The 20,596-nt window shown below is 37.0% G+C and overlaps 3 protein-coding genes across 5 annotated transcripts; 1 reads left to right on the top strand and 2 right to left on the bottom strand.

Annotated features, from left to right (window-relative positions):
• Positions 1-4,402: 4,402 nt before the first annotated feature.
• Positions 4,403-8,478, bottom strand: LOC103952536 (E3 ubiquitin-protein ligase RNF170). Of its 2 annotated transcripts, XM_048582891.1 has the most exons (6): positions 8,142-8,478; positions 6,206-6,379; positions 5,864-6,063; positions 5,056-5,157; positions 4,815-4,866; positions 4,403-4,719 (listed from the first exon to the last, which is right to left on the bottom strand). In XM_048582891.1, the coding sequence occupies exons 3-6, from the start codon at positions 6,050-6,052 to the stop codon at positions 4,607-4,609; spliced, it is 456 nt and encodes a 151-aa protein (XP_048438848.1). In that variant the 5' UTR covers positions 6,053-6,063; positions 6,206-6,379; positions 8,142-8,478; the 3' UTR covers positions 4,403-4,606. The 2 variants fall into 2 exon arrangements, with proteins under 2 accessions (XP_048438848.1, XP_009362410.1); XM_009364135.3 differs by lacking the exon at positions 6,206-6,379 and having other exon boundaries at positions 8,142-8,466.
• A 2,446-nt stretch (positions 8,479-10,924) lies between these two features.
• Positions 10,925-14,609, top strand: LOC103952546. Its single transcript, XM_009364150.3, has 7 exons — positions 10,925-11,226; positions 11,488-11,556; positions 12,875-12,991; positions 13,069-13,143; positions 13,500-13,634; positions 13,920-14,061; positions 14,280-14,609. The coding sequence occupies exons 1-7, from the start codon at positions 10,999-11,001 to the stop codon at positions 14,438-14,440; spliced, it is 927 nt and encodes a 308-aa protein (XP_009362425.2). The 5' UTR covers positions 10,925-10,998; the 3' UTR covers positions 14,441-14,609.
• A 1,142-nt stretch (positions 14,610-15,751) lies between these two features.
• On the bottom strand, positions 15,752-19,608 carry LOC103952550. Of its 2 annotated transcripts, none has more exons than XM_048583235.1 (3): positions 19,337-19,608; positions 17,555-17,697; positions 15,752-16,085 (listed from the first exon to the last, which is right to left on the bottom strand). In XM_048583235.1, the coding sequence occupies exons 1-3, from the start codon at positions 19,467-19,469 to the stop codon at positions 16,077-16,079; spliced, it is 285 nt and encodes a 94-aa protein (XP_048439192.1). In that variant the 5' UTR covers positions 19,470-19,608; the 3' UTR covers positions 15,752-16,076. The 2 variants fall into 2 exon arrangements, with proteins under 2 accessions (XP_048439192.1, XP_048439191.1); XM_048583234.1 differs by having other exon boundaries at positions 15,752-16,182; positions 19,337-19,603.
• Positions 19,609-20,596: the final 988 nt, after the last annotated feature.

Consider the following 20,596-nt stretch of genomic DNA (forward strand, 5'->3'; position numbering starts at 1 on the left):
GCAAGGCTTTTGTCTCAAATATTTTATGGCTGCATCTAACGTCTCGTTAGACTGCCTACGTACCCTAAACAGGGATCAAGCCATTCGTAGTTCACATTGTACTTCAAGCATTCACAATAATTATATATGAAAGTAATATGTCTAATCAATTTAAAGGTGTCGATAGAACTCTCAATAATATGCACAATAAAAAGGAAAAGATCCACTCACCTGGAGTCCACGCTATACTACTCTAGCACGCGCATCGAGGCGTCCTGAATGATCGGTCCCTGTGGCCAATTATCAAATCACATCTCAGAACTCTTATCTGAAGAATATGCAATTCACATAAAACACAACCTCCACGACATTCTAAAATAGGTTGAGACCTATTGACCACAAGTCAACCGTCGATCAAAGATCGACGGTAGGGTTTACAACCCTGTATAACCTGACCCGGAAGATCCGCATATCAGATTTCCAATCTGCAACTTCCAATGATCCACAATATGTTTCTAGAATAACATCTTAAAATTTCATTACGATCCAACGGTCAGATCTTCGCCAATTGCCTAAAACAAGTGGCCGTGAACATTTATTTTACTAACTTACAAATCCAATTCAGGAAGATCCGTAAGTCGGATTCCCGATCCGTAAATTCCTATGATCTTTAAATATTACGTAATATAATGTATCCAATTTTGGTGACGATCCAACGGTCGGATCATCGATTCACATTTTTATCAAGTAGCGTATTATAACGAATTTAGGTTCCAACGATCAACCTACGTCATTCAAATGACAAAACTGAATTCAAAACATTCGACATAGCCTAAAAATAGCATTGGCGGCTCACCGGCCACGCGCCGCCGCACGCGCCGCCGCGGGTGGCGGTCGGCCGCCCCGACTCGCCGGAAAATCCAACTAATTCCAAAAATTATCAAACTTCACAGAAATGAAGATCTCAGTGAGTGGAGCAACTTTCATACCTGCCACGAAGTCCAAAAGTGGACGGAAGATGGTCAATTTTGCCCACGAAGCCGGCGGGTGCCTAAAACTTCCCGACGTCGATTCGTCGTCTACGGTGGTCCAACGGGGTCAAGGTTGGTTGGGTTTTGCTCCTGGGATGATGGGCTACAAAGCCCAAGTGGTGGCATCGGCCATCGCTTTGCCGATTTGCCGGAAAATGGAGAAGGGTGGCCGGAGTACCATTGATTTTCGTCAACTTTCGTGGCCTCAAACCTCCACATCCCGTGGTCAATCAAGGTGGTTCTTGGGTGGGTTTTGTAGAGGGGAATGAGAGCTTCAAAATGGTGGTGGTGGCATCGAAAAACTCCACCGGAGTTGGCCGGAATCGGCCTTGGAATATGGCCTCGCGGTGGTGCGGGTATGGGTGCACGGGAAGCCCTTTTCCCCTTTTTTTTTTTTTTCTTCTTCTTTTTTTTCTGATTGGGCTTCCATTTAATTTAAATAAACACTCACCTTGAATAACCAATTTCGAACGTCCGTAACATACCGTTATAATCCGGACTGCAAACGCTTTCGCTATACTAGTACCAAAGTATACGGATAGCTAAAAGATAAGTTCTCACTTTCAGTCGATGGTCAAAAGTCAAAGTCTTGCCTTAGGGCAATTTCGTATTACCTTTAAAATAAAAAAAAAGTAAAACGGTGTCCAAAAATACAGTTTAAACCACTCTCTTGAGTATCCTTTAATTTTTCAACTACACAAAAAAATATCCTTTAATTTACTCAATTGAAAAAACGAAAGTGAAAAGTAGGCGTACTCGAATCATTATAAAAAAAACAAAAGTAGATAATACAATTATGAATTTGAGACAACTAAGATATGAGTCAATTACACCAACTAAACTTTTTTAAGAGAAAAGTATTACGGAAGAAAATATAAAAGAGAGTTTTAACGAAAAGCTTATAGTACTATTCACTTTAACGAAAAATCATATTTTTACACTAAAAAGTCAAACTTGGTACTATTTATTTTACCCTTTATTTTGTCTTTATCATTAAAACTCAAAGTTTTCAAACACTTTTCATTAGTTTTCCTAATATAAAAACCTAAGCACATAATAGCATTCGAACCACTAGCGCTTGTTTCGTAACTATTTTGTTTTTTGTTTTTAGACTGTTTGTTTTTTATATATGTGGAAAATGTAAAGGATAAAGGAAGATGAAGAAACGCTGGTGGATGAGTGGGAAAGAAATAAAAAAAAATTGAAAGTGAAAGCAAACTCGAATATATATATTTTTTGTTTTAGTTTTTACTCTTTAGTGTTCTTTGTGTACCCTTGTTCGAGCATTTCTTCTGACTTTTTAGTCAAAATTGTTCTTAAGATTGTCATAACGTATCACTTTAATCATTGACAATGAAAATCGATAAAATTGACTATGACGGAGCCAGAATTTCTAATGAGGAGGCACCTCACACAAGTATAGAAGAAAACTAAACCAATAGTGATTATAAACTTACTAATGCTAAACATCATAACATATATCCAAATAATTAAGTAGTCAAAATTAACATATGCATAGATAATTTTATCTATTTATGGTAATTATAATTATTCTTGACGAATTTCATATTTTGAAACCATTGCATGATGTCATCTATACTACTTGAAGTATTATTAAACTCAATAGAGAAAATTACTAAAAATTTTGCAAACCCTAAAACTCAAGGAAGAGGTAGGATAGAATAGAAACAAATATTTTATAGAGAATAATAGAGTGTCACAAACCTTATTGTTCTTTATTCAATACATTTGGGATTTGGAATGGCTAAATATATGAAATCCAAGAAGAATAGGAGAAATAGCTATGCTAGTGCATGAGTGAAAGATGATTTTTTTAATTAAAAGTGAATAATGGGTTTTAATTTAATGTCATTGGTTTGTGATAATGACCATTTGAAATATTATACTTAATTTTGGGATGAGATTTGGATGAAAAGATATATAAATGATTGGATTTTTGTGTGAAGTGTTAAGAAGGGTTGCAAAGCAATAGATATAGGTATAATACTAACCTTTTTTTTTCAAGTTAGGATAGGCCTAGGACTACTCTAGTCCTCATGTGCCTCTACCAGTGTCCTTGAGTTTGTCCAACATAAATCATTTTTGTCTTTCTATGAAAATTTGTCAACATCCTTGTTAAGTAGAGGAGTTGGTTTTGTAACATCTCACATCGACCAACGGAGAGGGGATGATTTGCCTTATATATACATATCCACCTTCATATAGCAGGAGACATTTGGGAAATTCACTGGCTTCAGATTCCATTGGAACTCCAAAGTTAAGTGAATTTGGGCACGAGCAATCCCAAGATAGGTGACCTACTAGGAATTTCTCGTGTGGGTTCTCAGAAACAAAACCATGAGGGCGTGGCTCAAAGTGGACAATATCGTGCTACAGTAGAGCCGGTCTGGGATGTGACAGAATGGTATCAGAGCCACTCTGTCGTGTGGTGCGAGTGCGTCAACGAGGACGTCGGACCCCTAAGGGGGTGGATTGTAACATCCCACATCGACCAACGGAGATGGGGTGATGTGCCTTATACGTTCATGCTCACCTCCATATAACACGAAGCCCTTTGGGAACTCACTAGCTTCGAATTCCATCGGAACTCCAAAATTAAGCGAGTTCGGGCGAGAGCAATCCCAAGATGGGTGACCCACTAAGAATTTCTCGTGTGAGTTCCCATAAACAAAACCGTGTGAGCGTGGCCCAAAGCGGACAATATTGTGCTATGGTGGAGCAGGTCTGGGATGTGACATGTTTGACCAAAAAATTAAAAAATAATAAAAAACCTTAAAAGATGGTCACGTGATCGTACAAATTTAACGAAGATATTTACAGATTTTTCACAAAAATACCAAAATGATGTATGGTGAACAAACTAAAAAACCACTATCAATTTTCATTGTCAATGACCAAAGTGAAGAATTATGCTAATCTCAGATAAAAGCCCGTTTCCTCTTCATCTCTACTTTCTACCATATACTTCTTCACATCTCAAAGTACAAAAATATGAAAATTAAAAACTATATGTGATTATTTTAAGGAAATGAGCTCTGCTTAGTGCTTCGACTCGCATAAAGTTTGGACTTAATTCGATCAGGACAGAGTGCCGACACTAATTTGGAATCTAGATGTCACTGTCAGTTGGCTCCACATGTCCCACGAAAGAATCATTTATAAGGAGTCATCATACAACCATCTCTATCAGATAATCCGTGTCTAAACCTCGTCATTACATACCTAATGTGATCAAATAGTAATACAACAGAAAGCTACGGAATACGGCGAGCTACGCTTACCCTAAACCCTAACCCTAAACCCTACATACCGTAAAAAGCGTGTGGATGTCGATGTACTATTGACACTCGATGAACCGTTATAAACATAAGTAGTTCAAAAATCATGGTAATTAAGCATGAAATAGTTTAAAAATCAACCGAAACTACGCTGAAATGTATAGATGGCCTTCTTGTACAATCCTATCTTTCGTGAATCATCTCCGATTTTTCGACCCCATATAACGGGAAAAATATAAAATCCAGCTCCTTCCCTGTTTTTTTCTGTGTGATTAAAAATTTCCATGGTCGCACAGTTCAGGAGCCTCCATGACGGCGATAGAGTACTGACCGATAAATGGCAGCAACATGGAAGAACACAATGAGCACTACGAAGAAATCATCCAGGAGACCGGCTATACCAAATATTGCTGCATGAACACTCAAAAACAAGGATGATGTATTAATAATAGTGCGACAACGGCTCCACAAGAAAATACAACCAAGTTGAAAGCATAAGAAACACCTTCCGGGATGAAGTCAAAAGGACTGAATAGGTACGCAGCAGCCATTATCATCTGTATATTTAAGAAAACAAAATTTTTAAAACGGTCAGAACTTCGTAACGAACATGCAGTACACAATGTACTTCAGATTAAAGATGAGTTCTCACGTAACGTTACTGCCAACCACATAAACTGCATTAACAGCCACACGAGAGTGCAAGATATAAGAGAAGTGATCGCATATTGTGTCAATTACTTAACTGCAATCCAAACACGAGCCCTTATAACAAGGGGAAGAGATCTATCAGGATCAATTAGTTCTCGCAGCAGCCTCCGCAGGAGAAAAGGAAGGTCCTGCGCTCTCTGTTCAAAAGAGGATTGCCATTTATAGAAACAGATTAGAAATGGAGGAGTGATGTTCTACTATTCTATATCAACTACGAAACGATCTTCAACGTAGGAATAAAGATACTTTTTCAGGGGTTAAGAAATCAAACTGGCATCTGAGGAAAAATTCTGTTCCTTACAGGAAAAGAAGATATAAACACTTTACTTCTCCACGAGTCTTAAAATAAAGAATTAATTTCTTTTGAAAGTGTATTCTTTTCATGCAGTTGGACGAGTACAGAAACTGCATATATTTTTCAACAAAAAACATATCTAATCATATTATTCAACAATAGTGGGTGTGTGCGCGTGTGTACATGTCTGTGTATTATAGAGGGAGCTCCGATTAAGAGGGACACCCTTGCAGCTCCCACTTCCCATTGAACCTCAATAATTCAAGTCTAATTATTAGGTCTCCCCTCAAAGATCATCCTTGCAAAATATCACTGAAATCTGAAACTGTGACTACTAAATTAAATGTCACTTTTAGTGTTTTCTTGATGTACCATGTTTGTCTATTTTCTTGACTCACATTAGATGGCTAAACGGTCAGATTTGTCTCATATCATATTTTAAGAAGATGATCTTTGAATGAAGAACTAATAAATAGATTGTTCGGATTATTGACATAAATAAGAAATGGGCCCCACAAGGTTATTTGATGTATACATATATCATTTACCTGAAGAAGACTTCTGGAATGACCTCCAAAAACACGATTGTACCTTTCAACCTTCCTTAGAATCTCCGCAACCTCCGGCCTATTAAGCTGCCTTGAAGAAGCCCTACTTGGAACCAACAAAGTGATGGGACGACGACACAGCGGGCATTTACAAGGGCGAACTGCCGATCCATGATGCCAAACAAGCATAATACAATTTCCTGAAGAAAGGGAGCCAACGATGCATTATCAGCCTTTATTTTCATGATTACTCAATGGGAGTTCAAGCCTTGTAAATTATATGTAATGGAATCTGATACTTGTATGTTCGTATGTTGTAAGAGTCCTGCTAATTCTACTTACACTCAGAGTGTTATACTTGATCCGTTATCTGTGGCTGGTTTTGAGCATGTGCGATAGGTGCCCTTGCATAGGGCCCCCAATCTGTAAAGGACCCCTAAAAGATGATATCATCTACATATGTCCCAACTTGGTTTGTGGCAAAAAAAAGCTTCATCTTTGGGAAATTTCTAGGTTCTGCATGAATAAGAGAAATATGACACCCATACGCATAAGAGAAATCACTTTTCTGTTTTTAGTTTGGTTCTGCCGGCTTTGCTCAAAATTTTGATTTTATTCATATTTTTCCATGATTTTTTTGTTGATTTGAACTATAATTCAAGTAATAATACTTCATTTAAATTCCTTACTAATACAACCATAGACATATAAATTAGCTTTGTAGCAAGAGTTTTATACAAGGGCTCATTTACTATCTTCCGCACAGAGCCCCTAAAATCTCAGAGGTGACACAATATGCAGTGTACTGCTAAATAGAACATCACAGCCATTCAGTTCAGGTATATAATTCGTCCAAAAAGTATGGACAAATATTTTCAACATGCATGCTGGGGATTTTGTAACCACTTCGTATATCCACAATCTCTATAATCTATTGAAACAAAGCAATTCCAAGCATAGATCACTTTTACGTACAATAGAAGCAGTAAACTTGTCAAACATCAAAAGTCCTTACGGTGTGCTTGGAGAAGGGGACTTTTAAGTTCAATGTAACGTATGATAAATTTGTTAAGCATGCACTACAAAAATAGATAAAGGGCTTGAAAATCACTAGATGCAATACATTTGATAGAACTTTCAAATAACTCCTTGAAGGTGTCATTTAAAGGTGTTCTAGTAGTAGCTTAACAGTGCTTGAGTAGTTCATTGGTAGTGTTCTTGTGATGCATTTTAACAATAGAGCTTAAATTTCCTTGATACTCGAAAGTCTCTCATCCAAACATAAGGTTAAAGCCTAAGCGGGAGATGGTCTATAACTAGAGTCAAGCTCAAAAACAGCATTGGGCCTCTATATGAATCATGAATGAGTAAAGGATCTGTATCATCAAGTTCAAATGATCATTATATACATAAATATATAGGCACCATGGCATCCTGCAAGATTTATAACCAGACTTGGAATTGTGCTTGGAAAAACTGGCTACATCTGATGTTAGATGATATGCAGACCAAGAATATCAAGTCTATTCTACTTGGAATGAAACAGACATTGGTAGCGGAGAGGGGAATTTTTTTTTACATATACGCGTTTCCTTTTCAACATTTTTAAGATGCAAGTCTAGGAAACCTACACAAACGTGTTCTTCCTATTTACAGAACTCTGCAGAGTATAATTACATGTACAATGACATCCTGTTTTGACTCTTGATATCAATAAGAACAAGAGACTAACAGTCCATAATGAATATGACCGGTTTCTATGATACCAAATGATAATGACCATTATCGGATATCTACAGCGATTTCTCGAAGAGCTCCATCTTCGGCCCCCTTCTTAGTTTTCACCAGACTTTTAAGTTAGTATAGCTAAGTATAGCTAAAGCTAAATTGGACTTGTTTCAAAGGGAAAACGTCATATAATTGGTCGAAATAAACACCCAATTTGGATGTGGATTATAAGTCCCTTCGCTCTAAAGAGCAAATGATATCGAAAGCCGCCGCTACTAAAATCTTCTGAGTAATCAATCAAGTCTTTCAACACAAGCATGCTTAAATGATCAATCAATCGAATCAAAACATGAAAAAGCATGCTTGAGCAAAATACAAACAGAAGCAGTTGAAACAAAATAAAATGCATAAAATACAGTTGAATGGAGAAATTGAAGACGAATTGGGTTTAGGGTTCTTTTATATTGCACAAAACCAATAACAACATTGGTTGACCGACTAAAATGTAAGCGAGGAAATAGGAATGAGAGTGAGGGAGGAAGGAAGGTACCGCAAAACCAGTGAGAGCAATTGGCCTGACAAGGAGTGTCGAAGTTGCCATGGCAAACCGAACACAGATCGCCGCCTGGAGGGCCGTCCATTCCGATCTTTCCTTCGCTTACCCCGCCGTTCGTCTCTTACAGTACTCTGTCCCCCATTAATCATGACGTGCCACGCAAATGGATAAACACGTATCGCTTTTTGTTTTGGAAATTAACTTTTGGAAGAAGAAAATAATTCAAATTTAGAAGGAAAAAACAATACAAAAATTGACATCCGTCGCTTGCGAGGACTTATAAACCTTGTAATCTAAAAACTTTGCGTGGAAAAGGAAAGTTTAGAATTTGAAATCTCCGATCCATAAGTTTAAATTTTATATAAATAAATGCTATTTTCATAACCATATGTCGCCAACACTTACCACCTGCCACCACCATTCACAATTATCATCACCATTATGGTTGCCGGCACCACTATATACGATTGTGACCCCTGCCACTACCACTGCCAATATCACAACCTACTACCACTACACACTATCATCACTACCACCACTTCTGTCACATTTTCTAACTACTATCTTTTATATATATATATATATATATATATTATATTAACGATACATATTAAATATTTAAATTTTATTGTTCTTTTAGGTTAACCAAACAAGAAAAAAAATAAAAAATTAGAATTCTTTACTAATCTTAAATTTCTCATCCAACATATTAATTTTTGGCTTTTTATCACAAATGATCCTTGAAAATTGACCCTCACCATCAAGATGGTCTTTGAAATTGAAAATCAATCAATGTAATCCTTGAAAATAGATGTCACAAATCAATGTGATCATTTCGTCACAATTATGTTAAAATTTCTGTTAAGTGCTGATGTGGCACATAAATGGGTCCCATGAGTTTTTTTTCCCTCACAAATGGTCCTTAAAATTGACATGCGACATCAAAATGATCTATAAAATTGACTTGTGACATCAAAGTGGTCCCTGGAATTAAAAATGATCAATGTAGTCCTGCAAGTAAGTGTCCCAAATTAATGTAGTCATTCTGTCACAATTCTGTCAAAAATTCTGTTATGTGCTGATGTGATACATAAATGGATAACACAAGTCTAATTAAATTTTAAAAATTACAACTAGGTTTAATAATTTAATAGTTAATAAAAAGTTGTGAACCCAAAAACCTAGTCCTACAGTCACCTCTGATACCAGTCCACATTCCTCTACCTCATTCGTTATTTATTCTCTTAAAAAAAAAAAAAAAAAAAATTCTCAATACACCCATCTTTACACACTTCGACACCCTTCACCGAATTAAACCTAAATCGAGGTCACCTTTGGTGACGACTTGACTTATTGACAACGATTTCTGGGACATCACTGCTAACATTTAAGCGGTCAACATCCTCACAACCTTAATCTTGGAGAGCTTGTTTGACGCTTCCCTTGTGGTCTGGTGACTCAAAGAATGACAAGGTATGCCTTGAGATAATAAGGTTATAACTGAGGTGCGTCTATTGTTGGTTGAAAACTATTTCTAAACCCTCTCTTAGGCCTTAGTTAAACATTGTGCCTTTGAGAATTTATGGAAGAGATCTCTCTTAGGAGTAGGTCCTATACTATAAGAAAAACAAATTCTATTGTGCAAAAATGTATTTAGACAACTTTCTTAACTAATTATTAAACCCACATCAGCATATAACAAATTTTTTTACAGAATTGTGGTGGAATGATCATATTGATTTACAATACCTATTTTCAAGGACTACATTAATCGATTTTCAATTTTAAGGACCATCTTAATGGTGTGGGTCAATTTCAAGGACTATCTTGATAGTGTGGGTCAAATTCAGGGACCATCTTGAAGGCATGAGTCAATTTCATAGACCATTTGTGATAAAAACCTGTAAATCTTGTGGGGCCCATTTATGTGCCACATCAGCACTTAATGGAATTTTTAACAGAATTGTGATGGAATGACCATATTGATTTGTAATACCTATTTTCAAGGACTATATTGATTATTTTTCAATTTATGGGACTATTTTGATGGTCAGGGTCAATTTTAGGAACCATTTGTGATAAAAACCCTTAATTTTTTTATTTTTGAGTAGTCCAAATAGGTGATAGAAAGGGCCCGCGATGCCACGTAAGCAGATAACAAGGATACAAACAAAAGATTGTAACTTTGATGGACTACAACATTATAATGATTGAAATCCTAAATTTTTTTACATGACATTGCAATAAGATATTGTATGAAGTTGCGATTTGACACAAATTTGATACTGCAAAAACTATAATTTACCCTTGGAATTTCATTGACCCTTGAATTGTACTAGATTGTAGCCACGCGTGTGTTTAGAATTCGAACTTGGAAGTGTGACAAGAACATAGTTTATAACTTATTCGATACGGTTGATTTTCCATGAAAATATCCAAAAAAAAATTAGAGAATGTATGGAAAATGGGTGGTGAACTTTAAACTTCAACTTATATCGGAGAAACTCTTAAGTTTAGGCTAAAATCGATAGATGTCGTCGATATTTCTGACATCCTGTTAAATATCGGAGAAACTTTTGTATATTTTTCTTCCAAACCAATGCTTGACAATCTCTAAAGTTTTGTTTTAAATTTCCATCATTTATATCGAAAACAATTGATATTAATATCTATATTTCTACAAATTAGCATATCGATATTTCTACGGATATCGATATTTTAAATACTGAAATGGAGAGAGGCCTATCATCGTGCGGTTAGAATTAGTTTAATAGTAGTAGATAACCCGTCAGACCGTTGTTAGTTGGGAACTTGGAAGGAAAACGAAAAAGCCAATTCGAAGCAGCAGAAAATGAATTGTACGGCCTTCAAATTCAATCCCACCACTCCGTTTGTCCTGGACAAGCACGCTCAGTTTATACCAGCGACACGAATCCGAAACCCGCACCGGAATGTCTATAGTTCCGTTGGTTTCAGTTTTACCAGGAAGAAACTCAAACGATGCCGCCACTTGGCTCCTCCAAACGCCACCTCCTTGGTTGAATTGGAGCTCCCGCTCCTTCCCTTTCCCTTGAACGAGGTGTTCACTTCAATTTCTCTTTCTTTAAACTCAGTCTTTCTATTTTTATAGTCCCAAGTTCGCGGCGGAAGGGAGCACTATGCTCTAGCCAACTTGGCTACGATTATGTCTGCTGTTGTTTTTGAACATGATTATATTTGTGTGATTTAATTTAGTTAATATTTGGATTGCTTGGAATGATTAATTCTTTTGTTTGTGTTTATTTCTTACAGTAAGAACAATTATTTCTAATTTTCGAAAAACTGGTTTTCGAAATTTCAGGTTCTAGTTCCCTCTGAGAGTAAGGCATTGCACTTATATGAAGCAAGGTATCTAGCTCTACTGGAGGAGGTAATATACACTTTCATTGCTACATTTTCTCCGATTTGATGACCGCATGTGTTATGAGTGTTAAGCAAGTAAGGTGGAAGAAATTTTGTTAGAATAAACGAAAGAGTAACATTCAACCACGAAAGTATATTGAAACAAGAACCAACCGTGCGATAAGTTTTTAAGAAGATGCTTTTGCTGCTGTTGTTCTTCTGTTTTAGGTGCTTTGCTTTTACGAGCAGCCTTTAGTAAGCCACAGCATACTGAATCAGGCCTTCTTGTCTCTGAATTATATGAGGTCGGAAAAATTCATGGAGATTTAAGTCAAATTGGTATTGCTAGGGAATTTGTGAAGTTACACTCGGCAAGCTACTGAAAGTCTGTTTGGTTACTTTCGCAAAGCTGCTATTGATAGGTAGAAGCACTGAGTGAGATAGTCGTAAGTGTTGTGAAGATATGATGTAAAATGAAGATGGTCTGCCGCCTTTCCGCAGACAAATACATGTCCAATGGCACATTAACATCGTAGCTATTGTGCTTATCTATAATCAAGTAGTTTTCTGTAAAGTTATATAACATTGATAGTAATAATATGCAGCACCTGGAAAGAACGACATGGCTGCTCTTCGGATGAGATTATGGAACACAGAAATATAAGTCCATATGAATTTTATAAATTGTTCGTTTGAATGCTTTTGAAAAGCATAGAAAGAGACACCCGAATTCAAAAATTTTTAAAACCGGGGGATTTCTTGTATGCGTTAAGAAATGTCCGAGTCCTTTGGTGCTAATGGTGAAATTCGATGGTTCAGTTAGTGTATAGGTTTTTCATGGCAGCTGGAGGTGCTCATCACATGTTACATATGGAAGCCCCTTGGTTCACCTTGAATGCTTTTTGATGTTTAAATCAAGCAATGTGGTTGAAACCCAAATCTCTTTATGCTCAAGGAATGGCCTTGGTTTAACAACTGACACCCCTTCAAGACAAACAGGAGGGACTTCGGTCTTGTTCACCATTATTTGGCGTCTGCTTTAGAATTATTAACATATATAAATTCTGTTATTTTGTGTAGTTGTAATTCCCATATGTTTGTCAGTATATGTAGCCATGCGTTTGCACAACCGCCGGTCATTTTATGGTGAGAATCACAAATTGTTGTACACCCAATCACTCATTGATGCTACTTTTGTATTTAGTATAACATGAATCTGAAAGGTGAGCCGGGAGAAAACAGTCCCTCCTCGTACGCGTAGGTTAGGGAGATCCTATGGTGTGGTTTGGGATGTCAGAAAAACTGTTTGTATTCATCCTACTTACAGTTTATTCTATTTGTCGCAGTCGTTGACAAGGAAGAAGCTTTTTGTGCATTTTGTGTTGGATCCTATCATCATTGACAATTCATCAGGAGAAGCATCCTTTGCGGCCAGAAATGGTTGCTTGGTTTTCATAGAAAATGTAAGCTTCTGAACTTCAATGCAATTTCCAAATATTTGAAGGACCTTATGAACTAAAATCATTCCAGTACTCTGCAGGTTGAGCGTTTAGAAGTTGGAGCACTAGTCTCTATTAGAGGAATTGGTCGTGTAAAAATTGTGAAATTTGTGCAGGTGAGTCACAAGAGATCTGGTGAATATTAGGAGCTTTTGATGCAACATCAAAACTTTATAAAACTCTGCGCACATGAAGTTAGTCAAAAACTTAGTGAGACGAAAAACTTTTAATTGCAAGTGCAACCAAGTATAATTTTTACAGAAAGTGTTACTATGCATGATGATCAGAATTTATTGTGTAGTGAGTTCAGGAAGGAAGAGGAAATATAACCCTCAAGGTCTTTTATTTTTTTCTTTAATTCTTCTTTTTCTTCTGCTCTTTCTGTTGTACTTGTACCGTCATTTGTAATCTCTTACGAAATAGCTTGACTCTTATGCTTTCTAGATGTTGGTTTGCACTTTTGTACACGCAGGCAGATCCTTACTTGAAAGGTGTTGTCATACCTGAGCACGACAGGGTTCCTGAAGGCGAGAGCGCATTAGACCCAAAAGTTATGCAAGTAAAGGAAGCTCTATATAGTTTAAATAGCTTGGAAATCAAGCTGAAGGTGTGCTTCTCTCTCTCTCTCTCTCTCTCTTCTCTCTCTCTCTCTCTCTCTCCTCTCACAGACTATTCCCACTTCCAACAGTCTCCCCACTTATTCTCATATTCTCAGAGAGAGAGAGAAGAGTTTAACAAGGAAAGGAGAGAGACAAATAAGAAGAGTTTAACTAATGTGTATGGTTTTTTATGTGGTCCTTAACACGACTCTTTATTAGATGAGGAATGTATGTACATTCTACACTCATATGCATTCGTTGACTCTTGTCTGCTCATTTATCTGTTCTACTAGGCCCCCAAGGAGGCACCGTTGCAGACTCGAATTGCCAATTCTCTAATGTGGAGTGAAAAGGAACTAGTCTTAGATTGTGATGAAGCTTTCATTCCTTCCTTGCCCGAGCGTGTATCCTTTGCAGCACTTCAACCGGTATCAGGTAACAAATTTTCTAATGGAATCAGTAGTTGTGTTGGCATCCTGCTCTAGTGATGCAAACTTACTTTGGCCGAAGCAGACAATCGAACAACATAGTGGACATTGGTCTTAGCGGACATAGGACAGTGTCATGTGGCTTTCCTTGTAAACTGGAAAATGGTGACAATGCCTGAGATCTCCCCCTCATGCATCTTGTTGTTTATATGTAATGTGTATCAGGATCAGGTGAATCGGAACTTGCGAAGCTACAGCTAGAGAAGTTAAGGGCAATGGAGCTCAAGGACACCGTCCAGAGGCTAGATAATTCCCTGGAATTTGTTAAAGATAATATCTCCATGGTTGCAGCCAAGCTCGCTATACAGTCAGTGGAGATGCAGTAAGTTGTGGGACGAATCCATTCGAGGATCACTCCTTCATTGCAAAATATTATTCCCACACCTGTTAACTCATCATCCTCTGAATTATGGCAGATTTTGCGTGTATAATGTATATTGAAACACTATATCTTGGTTTATTTTGTTTGATCACAATTACATTTCTCGTTCTCAATGTTTTCCAATTCAACTAATGTTTCATCGCGAATTCGGGATGATTTTTGGATAAAATTCAAAATTATTGAACTGCAGTGTCAGCGTGAAGAATATGGGAGTTCGGAAACAAACTAAAAAAATTATTGGACTACAGTATCAAGTAACATAATTATTCAACTCAAAATAACCTTGACGTGCAACCATGGAAAAGTTAAATGAAATTGTTTGGCTCATTACACGTGAAGAGTTGTGGTGGGTCTCACGTAAAGGAACGTGTTGAAGAATACAAGAATCTCAAATCGAACAATTGTAAATTTAAATGACTTATTTTGAAAAGTTTTACTTCTAATATCGCCAGGGACGTTTGTGATAATAATCAATATTTGTTGATGACCCAACTCTGAAATCGTGACAACATCAATGTTATTAGTTGTGGTCGATGAGCCGACTATGAAATCTTTACAACTTAAGGGTAGGTCCCTCCCTAAAAGTGGGGAAAATAATTTTGCGTCGTACGTTGGTTTGAAGAAACAAAGATCAAACACAATATTTGATCTTGGCTAAACAAGCTTAATATTTGCTGCGCCGCTGTGTGTGTTGTTCTACCTCAGTTTAGGTTCAGAGGCAATGCAGGTCGTCGGAGGTCAGCTGCAGCGAGTACAGGCACAAGAGTTGCTTTAGCCTACTAAACGTGAAAGACAACGTAAATGACGTCGAAACATGTGAGCTAGGCATTGGAGTTGAACTTTCAGTTGACGGCAAGGGTGCTGTTTATTACAGGGGACAACGACTCGCTCTGTCGTGTGAGCATGGTAGGATGTTGAGAAAAGTATCGGCAGGGGATCGAGGGTGGTGAGTTTCAAGGGAAGAGGCCATTGCTTCGCGCACCGGCCTCAAACCTTTGAAGAAGATGAAGATGCAGAGAAAGCTTTCACGATGATGAGAAATTGGCAGCATGATAGCTTGCTTGTAAAGTAAAAAGAACAGGAAAAATAGACTTATACCTTTCTTTAATTTTAAGATTTTTGCCCAAACTCAACTGCAGTCAACAAGTTAACAAGAACCCGGATCGTTCCATGCCTGAATCATTTCCATAGAAAACGTCCTCGCCCTAGCAAGAACGATTACGTAAGTTGAGCAAACATCTCTGCACGTATATAGTGATAGAGAAACTAATACCAATAAGATCAAAGCAGAATACTACACGACTGTTCAGCATTGCCAAGCACAACTACTATTATTAGCATACCCTAGAAACATTATCAGTAAACAACGGTGCGCATCAAACATACTTCTGACGGGTTTCCTTTTGCTTAGTCGTCAAAGACACCAAACGTCGGCCGCAATTGCAATTATTTCTTTCCTTCCACAAACTAAGTTTGACAGAGTGACAGCATTACAAAACAAGAGGTAACAAATTTGTATTAAGTCTGAGTAAGATCAGGTGATATCCTTATCAATCAAAAACAGTATTTGTACCACATACTCAAATCCCCTGCAAGCATAAACACGACCGACAGTCAAAAAACCTCCAATTTGAATCCCAAAACTGTCGGTTAACTTGACTTTGCATAAATTCAATTGTGTCCGTCCTGGAAACAACAGGAAAAAAAGACATCAAATCACTTACATGCACAATTCATCCTAAGGTATATGAGTGCAAAACAATGAACCTATATCCATCCTTACACATAGAAGGCCTGAAATTTAATTGGTTTCAAATAAATCAACATGCTGAAAAAATCAAACGCCAGACTCAATGGACTGGCCTTAATCGATTGAAATTAGACAAAATATATGAATGTAGTAGCTGAATTTTTCACCTGTGATGAACTCATTTTCATCAAGAAATTTAAATACATCAAAAGTTACATTTCAGTCCATGCAGGCATCTCATAAATCCAAAGTATAAGAAGCAAGTGTTAACAAAATCTGGACCTGTCTGGGATTACTTCGGGAAGGGCTAAAAGTACTTTCCAACAACACAAAAGCACTTCTGAATTTGGAAATGAAATTCAAAAGTACTTCTAGGTTGTGATCAATGAATAAGAAAGCTATATTTATAAACGATAAATACCATAAAATTTTCAACATACTTCACAACCATATCAAATGTCAAAATGGATTTACTCCTGCAAATGAGTGTGAACCAAGAGATGAACTGATATCATTTATCTGAATAGTAGAAAGGAAGAACCTCCGAATGACAAGGTACTCATCAGAGCTTTAGTTATGCTATTTTTCAAATAAAAAATTGAAAACAAATTATAGGAATTGGTCCCCATTTTACTTATTATTATTCCAAAATGGTGAAGTTTCCATATTTAAATTTGAGGCTTAAAAGGAGAGTTTTCGATGCTTCATTCAAACAGGTACTTTTGTTTAATTCATAAAGGAAGGGATTTCAAATTCACTGCAAGATGTTCACTTTTCTCAAAAAGTAATCAATGGAGTGAGGTGCAAATGGGTTCTCCTAAGCAATGTAAGCTTATGAGCACATGGTATGTTCAAACTTCAGGCCATGGAGTCCCAAAGCATGCATCCTAACAGAGCCCCATCCTCAACCCAAGCAAGCACCTCATCTTCCAGGTTTGGCGAGGAAACTCAAGGCCCTTGCCACATGTTGAAAATAAATGAGATAAACATCTCCAAGAGTGAAGTCAGACGAGTAGAGGCTTATGAGTCGATGGAAGCCCCCTCCTTCAATCACGTGTTTAATTTATTCCCTTTCTTTTCTTGAAGATATTAGAGTGCAGACAGTTTAAGATTTCGAGTTTTATGGTACAAAAAGACAGCCATGCCTATCGATTGTTAATTTGAGTTATCTTCCATTGAAAATAGGGAATGTTGGTGGAAGAAACCAATGGTGTGGGGTCCCAATGGAATATGTTTAAACCACAGGGGGGTTGTAATTTAATTCTCCCTTTATCTTTTGTATTTAAAATCAGAAGAGATCAGCTCTACCTGAGGAGCAGGGACCTCAATAATCTTAGGAGCAGCCAACTTTGCAGGAGATCCCTCAAACAAACGGGAGCACTCTGTGTATGCAGATCCAATGCCCACTCCAGCACCAAAAGCTACAGAAGTCCAACGAGTCACAGGACTCCCTAGTAAGAGTAAGACACAACAAAATACATTTATTAATTCAAGATCACTAATTTTGAAAGATTTAAAACATATATTTACTGTTCAAGCAAATTAAAGACATTGGTCTCATCCTAATGATAATTAGATAAAGCATCAAAAGAACCTCAAAAGGACAATAAAAATGTAAAAAATAACGTTACTTATGTTTTTATGCTTTTGAAAGTCATACCCTTGAAAGCTCATGATGATACATATACTTGGACAAGAATATTCGATGAAGGTACATGTTCGTGTGTTCAATTAGTCTGTTTTTATAAGATTACCAATGACATCGGAGTGTCTAGTTGTCATTTTATCATGGTGAGGTCCCATTGCAGGAATATGGCAGGGCAATTAGCTGTATCTACCAAATTACTGGTATGAATTTTTCAAGATATTAGACAGGCTCCAAGCCAATTTCCATTAGAAGCCACTAAACAGTACTGTACCGAATGCTTGGTTTTTGGAAAATGTGCAAATGGAAATTACTTTGCAACGATAAATAACAATATCCTGAACCAATTCCTAGAAAAAGGCTAATTGGGGATGGTAGACATCATGCTCAAGATAGTTTCGGGATAGCCTATGACTATCCAGCCTGGGTTGCATTTCTTCTCCTCTTTGATGGAGGTCATAAGTTCAAATCTCATGAACGATGGGAGAGTTGTTAAAGAAAGAAAGATAGCTTTGACCAAAGTTTTGCATTTGATAATAGCCCAATACCCTGAGCGATGGTAATAAACCAAATTAAAGCCACTAAAACATGAAGACCTAACCTGAATCTTCTTCTCTTTGACCAATGAATAAAAATGGTAACAACATTACTTTTACATTGGCAGCCAACCTCACATTTCATGTTATTGAATTAAACAGTAAGCTCTATTTTATTTAAAAAAACCTATCGGGAGTGTTTGATACATAGGATTGGCATGGCTTGGACCTAATTATCCAGACTGGTTTGGATTGGTTCGGCTTCGCTTGGGTTGGCTCTAGTTCAATGCCCTCATTTTAACAAGGTCAAAATAAGGAGACTAGGTGAGGCACTAGTCCCACTTAGTGAGATTGCTAAATAGCACCCTGTTTGATACAACTTAGACTAACTCATAATAGCTCAATCCGGCAAAGTAATGCGGTGTAGCAAACATAGCCATAAAGTCCAAGTGAAGCAAATAGCCGGAGATCCTACCCCCTCCATTTTTCTGATGTTACAAAATAAGGAACACAAAGAATGCAGTAATGGATCGAGAAAAGTTCTACAATCTCTCACGTTCATTGGGCATAACCAGGTTGCGCACAAACGCGCGCGCGCGCACACACACACATATATATCCCAGTATGTATGCTTTATGAAGGCAAATTAAGGTCCCATGTAGGTCAATTCAATTAGGCAAATATGGAGTGTTCGTGTTCCGAACAACTTTGGGCATTCCAAATTGCAGTGGCAAACATTTTGCAATCCATCATCCAACCAACTAATCTTCCAATTATTTGCACACACACACACACACATATATATATATATATGCTTGGAATATGTATTTAATCATTGCAGAGAAGCAAAACGGAGAAACAAGAAAATTAAAGGGAAAAGGAAAAGGGGAGAAGAGAAAGAGAACTGACTGAACAAAAGGAGGCCGCCAAAGGCACCGCCCAAGGAAGAGTAGACGAAGCGCCGGACCGTCAGATCGAGACACGCGTCCCATTTGGCGTTCAGGTCGTACTGCTGTGGGATGATTTCTTTGCTGTCTGCCATTGTAGCCACCTGAATTATTCCTCTCTCTCTCTCTCTCTCTCTCTCTTTCTGCTTTGATTCTTTTCTCTCTCTCTCTCTCTTGCTTCTCTCCTCTTGCTCTGCGCTTCGATTTTGAGATTCTTCTGTGGTTTTGGTTGGGGGCTGTGTCCGTTTAGGTTTCGAGCTGCATAATTTTGAGCTTTAGTTGAATTTGTATATGGGCCTCTTCAAACGGTAGGCCCAGCGTTTTCTTTTTTCACTTTATATGGTTCGGGCCCAGATTAGGGCCAGTTTATGGAACTGGAAACTTCTGAATTTCAAGTTTAGTTTTGCACACGGATTTTTTAAATTTATATAATTATGATTTCAAATAAAAAAACTGAGCTATTTCAATGTTTTCATTCTCGAATATCATTTTTGGACTAAACTATCAAAATCGTTCTAAAATGATAAAAATGTATAATTCTAGTCGTCTTTCTTTCATAAAACAGTTTTTCAAAAATCGTTTTGTAAAATTATTTGACGGACCTAAATTTTTTTTTAACTTAAAGCTTATTTCTCTCCCCTTATGTAATTTTAATTCAGTTTATTTATACCATTCAAATAGACAAGAAACAAAAATAGAGAAGATAATTGTTATTAGCACTTCATAATTCTTATTTTGCACTCCAAACTTTCTATATTTAATTAAAAATAAATAAACTTATGAGAAGTGGCAAATAAGATTTTTGAAGTGTTACAAAAGATAGAATACATTATTGCTCACCACCTAAAAGTGGAGATGCTACTCCATATTAATTTCGTTAAATTAGTTAAATTTCAAGATTTTGATAATAGATATTAAATCAAATTTATTTGACAATAATCAATGAAATTGTGAGCATCACTGTCATTTTAAAGTGGTATGCAAAAGATTTTAAAGTGGTATGCAAAAATATCTTTTGCCTAATGCTAAAGCGACAATCTATAATATTTGATATTATCTAAAATATTTTCCAAAAACATAAAAGGAAAAAAAAAAAAAAAACAAAAGAGGGGTGGGGCTTGTACTTTGAAGAGCATAGGATTCCAGATTGAAGCATGGATCCTGACGGTGTTACTACACTTCTGACTGCTGGTAGTGTCATGTGGTGAGCATGCTTGAGTTC

The sequence above is a fragment of a genome, unplaced genomic scaffold (assembly GCF_019419815.1).
Source record: "Pyrus x bretschneideri cultivar Hongxiangsu unplaced genomic scaffold, Pyrus_bretschneideri_v1 Contig2, whole genome shotgun sequence".
In the NCBI taxonomy this organism is placed as follows: domain Eukaryota; kingdom Viridiplantae; phylum Streptophyta; class Magnoliopsida; order Rosales; family Rosaceae; genus Pyrus; species Pyrus x bretschneideri.

What these genes read in the sequence shown, in the direction of transcription:
- LOC103952536 (XM_009364135.3), bottom strand. Translation starts at nt 8,232, where the DNA reads ATGGACGGCCCTCCAGGCGGCGATCTGTGTTCGGTTTGCCATGGCAAC. An exon ending in TTGCTCTCACTGGTTTTGCG is followed by an intron (nt 6,064 to 8,141) that starts GTACCTTCCTTC and finishes CCCTTTCTTCAG; the next exon opens with GAAATTGTATTATGCTTGTT. An exon ending in ATTCCAGAAGTCTTCTTCAG is followed by an intron (nt 5,158 to 5,863) that starts GTAAATGATATA and finishes TCTTTTGAACAG; the next exon opens with AGAGCGCAGGACCTTCCTTT.
- LOC103952546 (XM_009364150.3), top strand. Translation starts at nt 10,999, where the DNA reads ATGAATTGTACGGCCTTCAAATTCAATCCCACCACTCCGTTTGTCCTG. An exon ending in AAATTGTGAAATTTGTGCAG is followed by an intron (nt 13,144 to 13,499) that starts GTGAGTCACAAG and finishes TTGTACACGCAG; the next exon opens with GCAGATCCTTACTTGAAAGG. An exon ending in GCTTGGAAATCAAGCTGAAG is followed by an intron (nt 13,635 to 13,919) that starts GTGTGCTTCTCT and finishes CTGTTCTACTAG; the next exon opens with GCCCCCAAGGAGGCACCGTT.
- LOC103952550 (XM_048583234.1), bottom strand. Translation starts at nt 19,469, where the DNA reads ATGGCAGACAGCAAAGAAATCATCCCACAGCAGTACGACCTGAACGCC. An exon ending in TGGCGGCCTCCTTTTGTTCA is followed by an intron (nt 17,698 to 19,336) that starts GTCAGTTCTCTT and finishes TACTCTTACTAG; the next exon opens with GGAGTCCTGTGACTCGTTGG.